This window comes from Rhodamnia argentea, chromosome 5, assembly GCF_020921035.1.
Source record: "Rhodamnia argentea isolate NSW1041297 chromosome 5, ASM2092103v1, whole genome shotgun sequence".
Classification (NCBI taxonomy): domain Eukaryota; kingdom Viridiplantae; phylum Streptophyta; class Magnoliopsida; order Myrtales; family Myrtaceae; genus Rhodamnia; species Rhodamnia argentea.
The window spans coordinates 9,428,291-9,444,594 of NC_063154.1; the positions used below are offsets into that span (position 1 = coordinate 9,428,291).

The following is a 16,304-nucleotide window of genomic DNA, read 5'->3' on the forward strand; positions in this document are numbered from 1 at the left end:
AACAATGATACAAAGATACCTATTAACTTTTGCCGCCTCGGCCATGCTACATTATCAAACTGATGAGAAATTATGACGGGTAGTGAAGAACCCAATTGCACAATTTAAACAACTGAAAAGACTTAGATCGTAAGAACAAAAAAGTTCGAAGATTAAATCGCACGAACAGCAAAACTTCGAAAGATCAAACTCGTACGCAACCCTAACAAATACGATTCTTTTGGGGCCACGAGGAAAGGGGGAAAACAGGCTAAGAGCATTGCTTTGCATTGTTTCTATTCATTTCCCCAACTTACTTCTCGTTTTCATGTGACAACAATTGGTAATCGGAGACGCCCACGTGATGGAGAAATTAACAAAAAAAAATCATAAATATTTTGTATTTCTGTCAATTCAGTCCTAAATATTATGCATTTGTGTCAATTCGATCTATCCAACCGGCGCCGACGTGAACTTTTTTAATAATATTTTATTGAATTTTTTGTGATTTCTTTTTCTTTTCTTTTCTTTTCTTTTCTTTTCTTAATTTTAGAACTAAATTGATACAATTGCAATAAATTTAGAATTCTTTTTTGGCATTTTTCCCTATTTGTTCAACGCCTTATGGAGGTAACTCCGTCTAATTCCCACACTTTCAAGCCATTAAGATATCTTTGCCTCGTTTATGCCCTTTTATATTCATCTTAATCCGACCAAGCTCAAGAAGATCATATGGGATTATATACAATGTTGGTCTTCTAATCCTTTTAGAGTAACAACAAAAGGCAAATATATAAAAAAAAATAAAGGCACAAATTTTGTCAGTGGACGATTGACACAAACTCTCGATTCTCTAACAGAGTGACACAAATTTTATGTCCACAAAATAGTTTTTGAGCCGGACTTTCAAACGATGCGAAAGAAAAGGCACGCATTTATGCTCTAGGACAATTTTGGCTTCTGTTACTTCAGTGTTCGATGAGCGCCTATGATCGCCAACATGTTGATTCACATTGCACATCTTGCCCATGGGTCGATTGACAAGGTGCCCAGGGCATATAAATGAACTTATGGTGTATCATTATGGACCGAATGATCTAATAGATGCTAGAGCAATATAACATTGCATTGGTAAGATGATCTAGCCCACTCGTTATTGCTTTCGATAAGCACTATTGCAAAGCGCAAAGAAAATGATATGGCTTTCTTCACTTCTAACTCTATTTACGTGCGATAAAACAAAAATAAGGTAAAATTGTCCCATTGGCATACAAATATGCCTTTCCTTGAGGACATTTGACCAGGTTTTGTGCCAAAATAATCTTATTGCCGTAGGTATTACTGAATGAATCCTAAATTTATGATACATATATCAATTCATTTCTAAAGCTTTATACGAAACTCCAGTACAATCATTTCGATCAATTTTTGGAGGAAATAGGTGTGTGGTAGTTTAATCATTGCCAACTATCTTATATGGCACACTTTCACGTCAGCGATTTTTGAGGAAAATTGATCGGAAGGGTTACATTAGAACTTCACAGATAGATTTACGATTAAATTGAAAATTTTGAAAAATTTAAAACTAAATTGGTACATGTACAATAAGTTTAGGACTGATCCCTACGACATTATGCGCTCCAATAGTCCCACGGATAAAAATTCTAAGTCTGTTTTTTTTAATGGTAAACCTAACTAACAAGAGAGTGCTAAATAATAAGGCATGCCTAGATTGACTTTTATTTTCTCACATTCTACTTAATCTAAATGTTGTGGCTCCCTTACTTTGAATTCTTTTAAATCCGAAATTCCTGAAATTTCACAAGGCTCAAGTATTGGCGCCTAGGTTCAGTAATAAATTCTTTTCATGATTTTCATAAAATTTGAAATAACATTTCAAACTTGTCGAGGAAAAAAAAAGAAAAAGATTCAGTTAAATGCGAACAAATATATAAGTAGTCTAAAGCAAAATACTATTATCTCTCTTATAAAGAGACTATAATATAAAAGAAGTATGTAAATGGGCTATAGTAAATGGGTTATAAGGCACTTAGGAAGGATGGTTTTGTGGGCCAAGAACAGGATGAGTTAAATTGTCATATCTACTAACGTTATACATACAAAACAAGACAAATGCTTCCCCTTGATGTCCTTGTGACCAAAGCATCAAGACAAGGCGTGTAAAAGTCTGTAACTCTTTGAAGTTTGAAGTTGGAAACTCTTTGACCTCTAACATTCCATGGGAGGAAGGTGCCCCAAGGGTAGGACACTACAACTTTCAAAATGATGATTAGAGGATGATTAGACGCGAGGATTGTTCTTATCGGGTCATAATCTTATTTATACCGCTTCTTTTTTGGGCTTCGAAATACGATTAATGAAGATTATGGAAAAAATAACAAAAAAGTCCTAAACTTATTGCATTAGTCCAATTCAGTCCTAATTTTTTTTTATTATGCCAATTGAATCCTAAATCTTTTACATTGTTACCAGCTCAGTCCTTCCAACCACTTTTGACAGGAAATCACCGACTCTTTCGTGGCCTCGCCGACTACGATGCTGACATTTTTTAGTAATTTTTTTAAATAAATATTTTTGTTCTTTATTTTTTACTTTGGCTTTGGCTAGCAAGGGTCGCTGGCAACCCTCGCCGGCCACCGGGCAAAGGCCAATGAGCCCTCATCAGCCGCTAGCGAGGTTTGCTGGCCCTCTTTGGCCTTGGCAAAAAAATAATTGAAAATTATTTTTTTTAAAAAATATTACTAAAAAATATTCACGTCAACGACAGCCACACCACATAAGAATACCGGCATCCACGTCAACGATTTCCTGTCAAACTTGACTGGATGGCCTTAATTGGTACCATTGCAAAAGATTTAGGACTAAATTAGTTCAATTGAAAGATTTATGACTAAATTGATACAAATGTAATAGGTTTATAAATTTTTTTATACTTTTCCCTGAACATTATTATAGGTGTGAATGATGGATTAACCTAACATAAACCATAGCATTATTATTCTTATCAGCTTGGGATGTTTTGAGTAGCAAAAAGACCCTATCAGTTACCAATCGAATTGTTTCACTATGAATAATCTAACTTGTTGACTTACACAACATGGGAAAATTAATATAAAAAAAAAGTGCTAAAAATTTATTGCAATTATGCTAATTCAGTCCTCAATCTTTTTTTTGTAAATTGAGTCCTAAACTTTTTGCGTTTGTATCAATTCGGTTCTTCCGGCCAAAATTGGTCGGAAACCGATGACTTGGATATTGGCCATCTACCATCTATTCCACATGGCACTGTCAACACCAACGTAGATTTTTTTTTACATTTTATTTAAATATTTTTTTATAAGTTTGATATTTGTAATTTTTTCTATTATTTCTCTTTTTCTTTTTTGTTTAATGGCCAGAAGCCGCCGACCAGTTGTAGGCTAGGGCTCATGGCCCTCGCCCAATGGCCAACGAAGGTCCCTAGGCCATGGCCACCGGCTATTGGAAAAAATAAACATAAAAACATAACAAAAGACAAAAAATTTAAAAATGCAAAAAACTAAAAAAGTTTCACGTCGGCACCGACAGTGCCGTGTAGGATGATTGATGAACGGCCATTATCCACGTTATCAATTTTCAGCCAAAATGCAAAAGGTTTAGGACTTAATTGACCAAAAAAAAAAAGTTTAGGACTAAATTGGCACAATTACAATAGGTTTAAGACTTTTTTGGTGATTTTCCCTATGCAACACATATAATTCGTTGCTTACTAATCACCCATTACACACTTCTCTAGCTTAGAGAGAAATCGTCTCCATTTATTTCGCGAAAAAAGAGTGATTAAGATGATGTTTTCCTAAAAATAATTGCTTATATCGCTTGAAGTAATTAGTCAATAAAAATTACTTTTACATCAGTGAAAATATATGTTTATACATTTTTTGTTGACGATGAAAATATTTTCCTTTTTTTATAATTGATACAAGCGATCATTTCTTAAAAAATAATTTTAAATTATTTATTTTTCACCAAACAATCGAAGATCTTTCAAGTAGGTTCAAAGCACATTTCAATCAGTCATGGCCCACTCCTACATGTACGAACTCTTTTTTATTTTATTTTTCTGTTTCATTTAGTAAATTATTAGCACTCCATATTGACCCGGACCGAATCCGGTTATGTGTCCCCGGCTCCTTCCGCCCTTACCACCGTGCCGCATGCCACCGTCTTATGTATATTTGGTAAATTTGACAGATGCTAAGAATACTTACAGAGAATTAGACTCATAATAGGGTTGCCCTAATCAGTTCCAATGTGACAACCAAGAAAAAAGGGCATAAATTGATAATACTGTAATTTCATGCGTGGGCACCAGATTATAATTGCTGTATCATAAACCTTATTCTTCGACTGAAAAAGAGGGTAGAAATCATTTCTAAGGACATATGGCAATCTCCAACAAAGTTCATTTACTTATTATTGGAGTAGTATGTGATCCAAATCCTAGATTGGCTTTAGGATGCTAAATTCTTTGAATATGCTTCGAAAATAGCTACTATATCCACAGCATTAATTGCGCTTAAATTTGATCAAATTTGGCATGTTGAAGTGGGATAAGATGGCAGTCCATTGACTCCTTTGAACTGTGCAAACCAAATAATTCCTCTTGACAAAAAGAAGCAACCTAATCCTTCCCGAAATGGCCATTTCATTAAGACGAATCCGTCATAACATGGTATGTGGACCTACCCCTGATTCTACCTTTCAAGAACTCAAACACCTTCCTAATTGGAATTACAGAGGCTAATTTCGAGTAAACAACGTCCGCGTTTCCGATGCATAAAGTCGCGTTATGTGCCGCTTCGGGTGCAAAAACACGATCGTTCAGTTGGGCGAGAGAGAAAGAGAGAGAGACGAGCGGGCCGAAGGAGAGAGGGTTTCAAGGTGGAAGTCGAGGATCGATCCACAGGTTAGAAGATCTAGCTCTAAGGTTAAGATTCTTAATTTACTCAATCTTTGCCGCTCTATAGATGATAATCTAGCTATCGTTCACCTTTCCTTTTCTTTCTGTACTAATCTTCTGTGCCTTTCCGGGATTTCACTTAATATACAAGAAACGTTCCATGGCGCTACCCGAAATATGATGTAACCGATGCAAAGGTTGTTTCTCTTCTTGTGATTTTTTTTTTTTTTTTTGTACAGCGTCGTCGTTGACGATATATTGGACTTTTGGTCAGTGTAAAGGTTGAGTTCATGTCATGTGCTCTTTTTTTTGTATGCTGTCAATTAAATCTGGTACTCATTTTTCAGAGTACTATCTATGGGAACGTTAATTAGGGTTTCTAGATATATGCACACAATATTAGTATCACAAAATACATCAGGACACTACCCATGTTCTGTTATTTGAATTTTTGTTAGATACATGCTAGAAAAGATTCGAAATTAGGATCTCCTACGCCGATATCGTGTAAGTAGCACACTATCAATTGTTCTAAAGTTTAAGCTAATAGAGGAATTCATGGTTTACTTATGATATATGCTAGTTGCATGGAAATTATCCAATGAGTCCTACATCGTATGTCAATTAAGTCATGAACTTTTCAATTTTACCAAATTAGTCCTAAATCTTCGCACGAAATTTCAATGTAGTCCTTCTGGCCAATTTTCACTAGAAGTCGCTATCGTCACATCAACGATTGTCGGCGAAAATTGGCCAGAATGACTACGTTGAAATTTGGTACAAAAATTTAGAACTAAATTGACAAAATTGAAAAGTTTAGTATTGAATTGGTATCTGTACAATATGTTCATGATTGATAGGACAATTTCCCCAAACATTTGTTACTTCAAGATCTACATGCGAATGCTATTATAAACTTTAACAACTATCAGCCCCAATATCATTTAAGGACATCAAACTTAACTCCAGATTTGATCTTAACCAACGGACTACATTTGTTTATAGGAACTTATAGATACATTGAAGCACTCTCAGGACAATTTATGACCCCACTCTTTGTAATCACATCAGTTTATTCAACATACTGTTTCTTCCCATGTTGAATCCCTTTTATCCAATTTGCCCACAAAAGGAAAAATTGCCGATCTAGTTATTAGATAAAATTCCTTTTTTGTGTCGTGAATATACACTTGATCTCTGCAACTACACACAATTTCTCTGCGTCAATAATCTCTGTAGGCTCCTGTACGAAATCATGACAGAACATCCATTCACGGAGCAAGAAGCTCTAGCTTCGCGTATGAATCTTGTCCTGAAATGCAATAATTGGTTTAGGGGTTTGCGTGCTTCTTGAGAATTCCATCGAGAGATAAAAAGCAAAAGAGAGAATCCTAGGAGGGTATGAAGGTGGATAGATGTGTACTGGCATCCTCCGTCCGCATGTCGTTCATGCACACACACAAGATCCTAGGCCTTCTTAAATTCATCAGAACAAACATTTGACCCGTGAAGAAATGGCGTACGGTTACCGTTAAAGTTGTCGCTATATGACAAAGTGAGCGGCAACTTCTGCCTGATTTCGAACGGAAAAAAAACTGGCTATCTTATTCGACCCCCCGGGACCAATCCTCCGTCGTACTTCCCGTGGTGCGATGGTTTCAGTGATGATTAAGGTAAGAACGAACCTTGATTGCGATGAGATGCGACGGGATTGGTACCTTGAAAGACCATAGTCGAGTCCCCCCCGAAAAAAGAAAGAGTCGATTAATAATTGACGAGTTGAAAAGTGAAAAGCTTTTTAAGAAACATTTTAACAAACGTTGTTTGGATAATATCATTTCATGGGCCAATATTGTGTGAACAATCATACAACTCTGTTAGAGAAGAAACGTTTGCGTTTGGACTAGGCGCACGGAGCGATTTTGATTTCAGACCTCAATAGATAAAAGGATTTCGTATTCACCTGACCCACTCGGACTTCAATTGTCATCTCACCTTGTCTCTTGGGTCGATGAACTATTTCAGGCATATGAGTTTTAACCACTTAAGACGGGCTATTAGTCATAGCAAAAAATCATATGATGACCCTGTGAGTAAAATCGCAGGCATATGCCAGGTCAAGGATTATCTCGGCGCGAATTTCTTTTCTAGTGGACGTATACATACCCGCACATAAGTTTTGATATGCGATTGATTTAATGTATCGATCCCTTTTTCCTAACGAAGATTTAGTCCATTAGATTGAGTCGATCTAGGAAATTTCTAATGGACATTAACCTTCGAATTAGGGTTGAAGTTTATGGACTGTGATCTGTCTCATACTTTATACAATTGAAATGAACGATTTACTGAACTGGTGGCCAATTTCAAAGTCCATCTACATTACATGACTTTGTCCCTTCTTTCGTTTTGTGCTTATCCCACTTTTATATTATCATGAGCTATCCACTCTTTGGCCCTAGTGCCTTTTCTTCATGTCAATAGGCAAAGCTCTCGAAATTGTTGCATGGAAATTCATTGCTTCTTCTCTGGCATTCCGCTATTTTTGGTGTGATAGACAGAATTAATCACGACCCATAATTCGTACGCACGGCTAGATTTTTGAGACCAAACAGGTCTTCACTTTTTTTGCCCTTGTGCCTTTCTACATGTCAGTAGGCGAAGGTCTAGAATTGTTGTACGGAAATTCAGTACCGCTTCTTCTCCGTCATTGTGTTGTTATTAACGCGATGGACGGAATCAATCATGACTGAATATTCACGTGTGAGAGTTAAATTTCGTGATGATCATGGTGTATGGAATTCTACTTAGTCCTCTACTCGGTTTTGACTAATCTGAGTTTTGAATTTGGTGGGACTAGGTACGGAGTCCAAGCCTATGTGGACCAAGCTAGTGGTCAAGAATTTTCTCTTTCTCTGAAACCCTAGTCCGCAGCTCTCGTCGCAATCAATCTCAAAAGGCAAGTTGCTGCATACTCCTCTCTTGCACATGGAATGAAAAAGAAGTGTTTAGAAATGAGAATCGCAAGCAAAAAAAAATAAAAATTTAAACAAATGATCAGAGGATGATAAAACTAATCAATTAAGATATAATGCAGGTAACCTAACAACTCCACTAATCCTTGTGCACTCGTCCAATCACAATAGTCCAAAAGCAACTAGGGTTTCTCCATCCCTGAAATATTCTCTTCTCCTTTTAAATTAAGTCGAGAATTCTCTAGCCCTTATTTTAAAATTTTCAGTATGAAATTTCTGTGGTGAGGTGAGGCCCACTGGAGGAGGAGGGGGGTGATGGGGAAGTTTGTCCTCAAGTGATAGAGAGAGAAAGAGAGGAAGATACCAATATTGTCACCCGTGCCCCAAAAAAAAAAAAAACAAACATAATCGTGTCAAATCGATTTCGCATGATCGAATCGATCGTGATACAAAAACGCGCAATTAGACCCTAATTTTCATCCTCGAATTGATAGAAAACACGGGATTAAACCCTAATTTTCACCCTCAAATGGATAGATGCGCTTTTTCTACGCGGTTTCTAGTTCATACCGATTTATTTTTTGGTCGCGCCGCTTGGAAAATCAATTTAATGAAATTATGCAACCTCTTTTTTTTTTTTTTTTTTTGGCGGTGAGGAGAATAGGTCGGTGGACCCAATGCTCGGCCGCAAGAGGACACCAGCATGGTGGTGCTAAAACCGTCAGCCTCCCTTCCTCCTCATCGCTGTCTCTCTCATAATAAATGTTCAGCATCGCAAAACTTTTCCTTGAAATTTTCTTCCCCCTTTTTTTTTTTTTTTCGAATTTTGAGCGAATTCCTTTGAAACCAAAAATGGCAAACAGATCAAAACGGAAAATTCAAAAAAAAAAATTCGATTTTTTTTTAAGGAAAACCCACTGAGAATTTTGCTTTAACGTTGCTCAAATCGAAGCAAGTGAAGTAAAAAGAGGGGACGGAAGAAACTGTGGTGCAAGTGAAGGTAAACTTAGCTGAGCTGCTGCTGATGTCTCTGTTAGTATGGCCTGTTCTGATTCCCTTTATTTCCCCCTTTTCTCTTCAACTTTCCCCTCTCTCTCTTCTCTCTCTCTCTCTCTCTAGAAAGTCACACTCTGTAACATGCTGAAGCTGCAACCACAACCACCACCGTTTCAGGTTTTCCCCTAGATAAGATTTCCAGACAAGCTCGAATTTTCCTGCCGGATTGATTGTTGTTCTTCGAAGATAAGGATAGAGAGTGCAAGTTTGGGGGAGGAGAAGGAGGAGAAGGAGAAGTGATGGCGGCATCTTCATCTTCGGTGGCGCCGTTTTATCGGATTCAAGAAGGAGTGGATCAGTTGATTCAGCTGGAGCAGCAGCACCGCCACGCCCCATCGGCTCCATTGGCTTCGTCGGCAGCGGCGTCTGCGCCTCCAGCTCCAGCTTCAGCTCCCCAGAAGAAGAAGCGAAACCAACCCGGAAATCCATGCAAGTATCATCACCCCTATTTCAATTTCATTCATACGTTTCTCTGGAAAAGGGAAAATGGGCAATTGTTCTTTGGAGGATAAGAATTTTTTTTTTCAGAGTCATTTGATACTGTTGATGCATCTCCTGCAATAGGGCATAGGAAAGAAACCCTAGTTTTCCCGAACTTCCCCTTGAAATTCCATTAATTGCGCCATTTTTGTGTCCCAATTTTTTTTTTTTTTATTGACTCTCTCCTTTGGCCATGGAGTTGTGTAATGATTTCAAGGATTTTTGGCATTTTCACTCATGTGAAACATAAAAATTGCTGCTTCCGCAACGGGGTTGCAACGCAGATCCGGACGCGGAGGTGATAGCGCTGTCGCCCAAGAGCCTGATGGCGACGAACCGGTTCGTGTGCGAGGTGTGCAAGAAAGGGTTCCAGAGGGAGCAGAACCTGCAGCTGCACCGGAGGGGCCACAACCTGCCGTGGAAGCTCAAGCAGAAGAGCGCCAACAAGGAGGCGGTGCGGCGTAAGGTCTACCTGTGCCCTGAGCCCACCTGCGTGCACCACGACCCGTCCCGCGCCCTCGGCGACCTCACGGGGATAAAGAAGCACTACTCCCGCAAGCACGGCGAGAAGAAGTGGAAGTGCGACAAGTGCTCGAAGCGGTACGCGGTGCAGTCGGACTGGAAGGCGCACTCCAAGACCTGCGGCACTAGGGAGTACAGGTGTGACTGCGGCACTCTTTTCTCAAGGTACAAGACCTAACCCATCATCATCATCATCATCATCAGCTTCTCATTTGACTTTCTTTTTTTTCTCTCTCTCTCTTGGAATGAAACGGATCTTGCTTTCGAATGTTGCGCAAATTACATTAGTTGCTGAATGATTTTCTTCAATTTGAATGCTTGGCATCTTCAGATGAGGGTTAGATTCTTGAATTTGACAGAAGCAGCTTTTGAGTCATCTGGGTGTTTTTTTTTTTTTTTTTTTACCCTTTTCTCTTCACCCTCTCTAGGTTTCACCTTTTTAGTGAATCTCTCTCTGTGTGTCACGTACATTTTATAATGGCTTTTTGAAAATTTTCCCATCAAGAAGACAAGAAACTTAGAGCGAGAAACAATCATTTCCAGCATCAGGGTCCTTTTCTTTCTTTTTACCTCGAGAAGAACGCCATCTGGCCATAAGTGTCGTCTTCTCCTCCTCCTCCTTCATCTTCTTTCTTTGTTTTCTCATTTGCCCTCGTTCACGTGTTGTTATGCCCACACACATGAAGAATCCTGGGGTGGTGTTTGCCATTTTTGTTATGTTATCGTTTGGCTACATGTTATCAGGACTGTTTCTCCTCCAGCTACCATTTCTGACAATCAACCTTTCTCTCTGTGCTCTCTCTCTCTCTCTCTCTCTCTCTCTCTCTCTAGATGCCTTCATGATTGCCATGGCTAAAGCTGTATTTTTTTTAAACAGCAGCAACCTAAAAGTGTTGCAGCAAAAATCTATCTCCCCCAGGAACAAAGAACACCAATTCAAAAGACCCACTTCCCATGTCTTTATGATGAGATACTACATCACTTTCGTGGGGCTTCTGCATTTATGAGAACCCTAAGTCTGAGAGAAATAGATAGGGCTCTTGCCATGGATGGACATAGATTGCATCAGCTTCTTTCACAGATTTGAAAATATTCCCTCCTCTCATTTATTGAACTGCCGGTTCCAGGAATGGTAGTTTGACGAAGATGACTTACAATTCATCATCTTCATCTTCTTTTTCGTCTATTTAATGCACAAGAGTATAATTACTCTTCTGGCCAAGACCTTTTCCATGATTACAGTGCTCTCTACCTAAGTCATCCATCATAAAAAATGAAGCTTCAAGTATGACTTTACTGAGAACAAATGTTTGTAACACACTTGATTAAGATGGGTTGATTTGGAAATATTCATGTGTTTACTGCCTGTCAAACATTTTTTTTTTAAAAAAAAGTGGAAATCTTCTGATGAAACGCGCATGAACCCTATCTAACTGCTTCAGATCCAGCTAATTAAATTAGTCCTTTGATTTTCCTCCCTCTCTTTGGCTAAAACTGTGCGAAATGAAACTTTTTGCAGGCGCGACAGTTTCATCACTCACCGTGCCTTTTGCGACGCGCTTGCTCAAGAGAATGCTAGACAGCCTCCCACCTTGAGCAGCATCGGCAGCAACCACCCCATCTATGGAAGCACCAACATGGGCTTGGGCTTGTCGCAAGCGAATCGCCAAATGCCCTCGATGATGCAAGGCCAGGGAATAAACCAATCCAGCAACAACGACATCTCGCCGGTTGGCCATGCCCGGACCGGACAGTTATTGGATCACCTCCTCGCTCCGTCCATCGGAACTGCTTCTTCGGCATTTAATCAACCACTTCCCTCAATGGGCTCTCCGTCCCCTAATACTTTCTTGTTCCAAGATCAGTCAAATCAAAGCTACAATTCTCAGGAGCAAGCATCACCTCACCAAGGATTTCTCCAGAACAAGCCCTTCCATGGGCTGATGATGCAGCAACTGATCCCTGATCATGTCAAGAGCAACAACAATGACCCATCACCGTCATCATCAAATATCTTCAATCTTGGAATGCTTTCCAGTAGCAGCTCGAATAGCAACAACAACAACAACAACAGCACCAGTAGCTTACTCAATTCTGGGCTTTTGGTCCCAGATCACCACCGGTTCAAGAGCGAGATCGGAAGCATAACCGGTGATCATCATCAGATCAGCTCATCAGGATTGCCTTCTCTCTACAGCACTTCACTACTGCAAACCGGCAACCACCATGATTTCTCACCGCCTCACATGTCTGCAACTGCTCTCCTTCAAAAGGCGGCTCAAATGGGCTCAACAACCTCAAGAACGAACACCAACAACAATGCCTCCTTCCTAAAAACCTTCGCCAACTACTCTTCCTCAGGCGGCACCAAATCCGACCGGTCACCACTCGGCCCGGCTAGCTTCACGGGCATTTTCGGCAGTGACAACAACCTCCAGGAGCTAGTGGACTCCGCCTTCGGAGGCGCGCAAGATCATCATCATCATCATCATCAAGAACCAGCCAGGGACGCTTACGACAGGATCTACACCGACAACAACGCAAACAAGTCCGGGTCGGAGCAGTCGACGACGATGACGACCCACATGGGCCAGCACGGGTTGACGAGGGACTTCCTCGGGGTCGGAGAGATAGTGAGACGCGCGAGCAATAACGGCCACAACAGCAGCAGCAACAATGGTGGGTTCATGGACGACAAGCAACGACGACAGAACCAAGAAAAGTATGGCCTGATGATCAGCGGCGACAAAGTGATCAGCTCCTCCTTGGATTCAGCGCCGACAAGCCAAACCTTCGGAGATTTCCGTTGAAAAATAGGACGAGCTTTCTTCGCGGAGACAAGACCGAGTACAGGTACGTGAAATTCAGTGAATTTTTTAACCTGAGAATTATCAAAAAAAAAAGAAAAAAGAAAAACAACAATAACCCATTCGATTAAATTGCAAGAATTGTACTAAATTTCACGTTTTTATTTGGTGCGATTCACGTATTTTGTCGAATCTGCGATTGGATTGACTTCACTCGTTTTTTCTCCGGCGCCATCATTTCATGCATGGGACGAGGGAGTCACGAGCGCGTGGTTGCGCTCACTTCTTTTCTGTTCCTTAGGTTGTCTTTTTTCGTGGTCGTATTTCCGATTTTCTCCTTCTTTAATTATCTGACTTTGACAATTCTGACAAATTCACAAGATACCACACTCACGTATTTTTCAAATTTTATTTTATTTTATTTTTATTTTTATTTTTTGGATTTGTGGGGGTTAAATTATTGTTTTTTCTTGGTTTGTAAAAACTACTCATCGTGCCTATCGTCTTGTCATTGACATTGTACTCTCGAACACCATTATGATCATCGCTAACGGACAACTATTGTCCATGTGAGTTCTCATTATTCATGCTATCATACTTGCCTATGATCACATGTTATCCTACTACTTTTATTCACTCCTCCCTCATATTTGACCACCCATATATTGATGATATATTTACATCGCTCATAAAAAAGTTTGCACGATTTGAATTGCATTTCATATAATTTGTCGTGGCAAATGATATCGTTGTGCACATGCTAAATGGTCTAGACTGTAGAGAAGTCCATTTCCCGTACGGGGCATAGCATTTCTAGACGTTCGTTGAAATTTTTTGCTTGCCTATCTTTACGAATTTCTACATTTTGTGGATGGATTAATTCATGAGGTTTACGGGTGCACTACTGTGCAGGAACTCAAAAGACTCAGTTAGGACAATTGCTGAACAGGGACGATACCGTATTGGGCAGATCGAACTCAAAAAGACTTCGAAACTTTTATCTCTTTTATGTCTCCCCTTTTCTTCTCAAACTTGTCGGTTGCTTTGTGGAATTTGTTAATCCCGGTAAGAAGTTGTCCTTTTTTTTTCTCCCCATACATTTTGGACATCGAAAAGAAAAGAAAAGGAAAAAAAAAAAGATCCTTGTCGAACGTTTTGGAGGGCGCACATGTTTCAAAACAGCTAGCTTGAGTTTTATATCATACTAGGAAAATCGAACGGCACTCTTTTTTGGTTAAGTGTTGTAGTAATCTGTGTATATGCTATGATAACTTCCATTTCGGCCCAGCCAAGGTCGCTATTGATCGTTCAAATCTCGCAAATTCCGCCACTGAATTATCGAAAAGAGGATATAAAACGAGTTTATTTTCATGCTAAACAATAGCTCGCGTGTAGATGCTTTTAGGCCGCGTTTGGTCGGCAAGATAAGTATTGAGATCGGGATAGGATAAGAAATGGTGAAAGGGATTTGTTGTATCCCCGTGTTTTGTTTGGTAGGTGATTAGATATAAGTTAAATTAGGATTAAATAAACAATTAAAGGGTGACACTTTTTCCACACCGAATACGGCTTGATAAGCCCCCTAACCACTTCGAATGGATGATATTATCTCAAAAATTTCATTAAGATGAGTAAGAAACTCCTCTTATTAACAAAATAATGGATTACCTTAAATTTTATTAAGAGGCAAAACTATCCTTGCCCCTCTCAAAAGAGTGTTTTTAACCCTAGCGTCGCTTCTTCCAACCCTCTCAAACATATTTTTTCTTCCCATTTTTTTAACCATATATTAAACTCTTAATTACACCAAATGCTTAATTAAGCATTGTGCTTAGGTTATTTTTAGTGTGCTTATATAAATATACTCATCAACACAATAACTAATTGGTTATTTGCGGGATAAACTATATATATATATATATATATATATATATATATATATGGAAAAGATGGACACCAATTCCATCCTGACTGCGAAAAAAGAAAAAGAAAATGGCAAGAAATAAGCTTAAATTAAATGCGGGCCTCACATTTACCCTTAGTCTCTGTTGCGCGGGTAGAATCGCGATTGAAAATTCTAAACTTCCGATGACATGCTAATATGAAATATTCGGGAGTGAAAAATACCCGAGCCTAGTAAAGATCGTTCAGATAAAATTCACTACGTGAAGGCGGCCTCGAGGTAATACAAATTGGAGAAACAAGGATAAAAATGTCACGAGTGTAATAGGTCGGGGGCATCTAAAGGCACGAGCGATTGTCCGAGACTTGTCTTCTTCAAGGATAATGGGGACAAGAAGGAGCGAAATGGCAAGAAGGACGAGAGAGACAACAGGAATTGAGAGAAAAAGGTTATGAAAAGCCCGTGAAAGGAAACAAGGCATTGGCATCTTACCTTAAAGCCAAAGCGAGGTAGAGGGCATTGCTCTCTCTCTAATAATGAAGATGTTGCCGATCTAATAGTCTCATGGCTCTTAGCGATGGCGAAAGTGAGGTAGGGGTAGTCTTAATTCTATTCACGCTTTCGAAGAGCTTCGAAATCTTTTGATGACCTTTCTAGTAGATTTGAGAAGGTTAGCGAGAAGAATTCTCGGAGGAAGTGTGTGTGTATATACCATAAGGGGACTAAGATCAATAAACCAAAGCATAAAATTAGAAATTAAGATTGAAGAGGAGAATGATGAAAGTATTAAAAACGGAACACTCCTTCAAAAGACTGTATAGAATGCGAGACAATCTGCCGACAACGTAGATCGGACAGACGAGCTAAGCTCTTCGGTTCCGTCACGCTATACGATCTTAGAAAGAATGTAGGCCACTAGCGGGAGGCACGGCACTTTCAATTCTGGAGCTTAGAAACGTCATCGTTTGTGGTAGCGTTTAAACGATGGACTAAACTCACAATATATTCAAAAAATCGCAAAAATTATAAGGTATTGTTATCAAAATGTCAATAGTTATCGTTATAATTAAAATGAAATAAGCAATCATAAATACAAACCACCAGCTAGGAGGCATGGCCTTCACACTTTGGGGTATGAAAATGTAAATAAATTGCAGTAATTTAAAATACAGGAATTAAAATGCAGAAGTGTTATCACTCGTGACTCTTAGCAGCAGAGATCCCCAAAAACACTCTCTCCCTTTCTATCTTTCTGAAACATTTCTAGATCTTTCCTATCCTCACGAAGGACGATCTCTTCTGAACTTTCTACCCTTTCTCTTGAAAACCCAGATCCACATTTTGACGACACTTTTCTATTCTTCCTAGAAGATTTCCAGTAAGTACCCATTTCTACCCAAATCTTTCCCTGATTTGTTTTAATCTTCCTCTCTTCTACTCGGATCTGCTCCGGATCTTTATGTTTTTTGGAGCTTTTGCACAAATGTACGGATCCTTTGTAATTTCCGTTGTGAATTTTCAATTTTATGAATAATATTGTACATTTTCATATTTCTAGCTTATATATAAACGTGTTGCATTAGTACCATTTCAGCTTTAAGCTTTAAACAATTCAATTG

At 39.1% G+C, this 16,304-nt stretch overlaps 1 protein-coding gene across 3 annotated transcripts; it reads left to right on the forward strand.

Annotated features, from left to right (window-relative positions):
• The first annotated feature begins 8,927 nt into the window (after nt 1-8,927).
• LOC115740019 (protein indeterminate-domain 5, chloroplastic-like) lies at nt 8,928-13,899 on the forward strand. 3 transcript variants are annotated; one of them, XR_004015315.2, is made up of 5 exons: nt 8,928-9,402; nt 9,738-10,140; nt 11,495-12,828; nt 13,297-13,351; nt 13,654-13,899. XR_004015315.2 is itself a non-coding variant. In XM_030673366.2 (4 exons), the coding sequence occupies exons 1-3, from the start codon at nt 9,213-9,215 to the stop codon at nt 12,783-12,785; spliced, it is 1,884 nt and encodes a 627-aa protein (XP_030529226.1). In that variant the 5' UTR covers nt 8,928-9,212; the 3' UTR covers nt 12,786-12,831; nt 13,653-13,899. The 3 variants fall into 3 exon arrangements, 2 of the variants coding, with proteins under 2 accessions (XP_030529226.1, XP_030529225.1); XM_030673366.2 differs by lacking the exon at nt 13,297-13,351 and having other exon boundaries at nt 11,495-12,831; nt 13,653-13,899; XM_030673365.2 differs by lacking the exon at nt 13,297-13,351 and having other exon boundaries at nt 8,929-9,402; nt 13,695-13,899.
• The last annotated feature ends 2,405 nt before the right edge of the window (nt 13,900-16,304 follow it).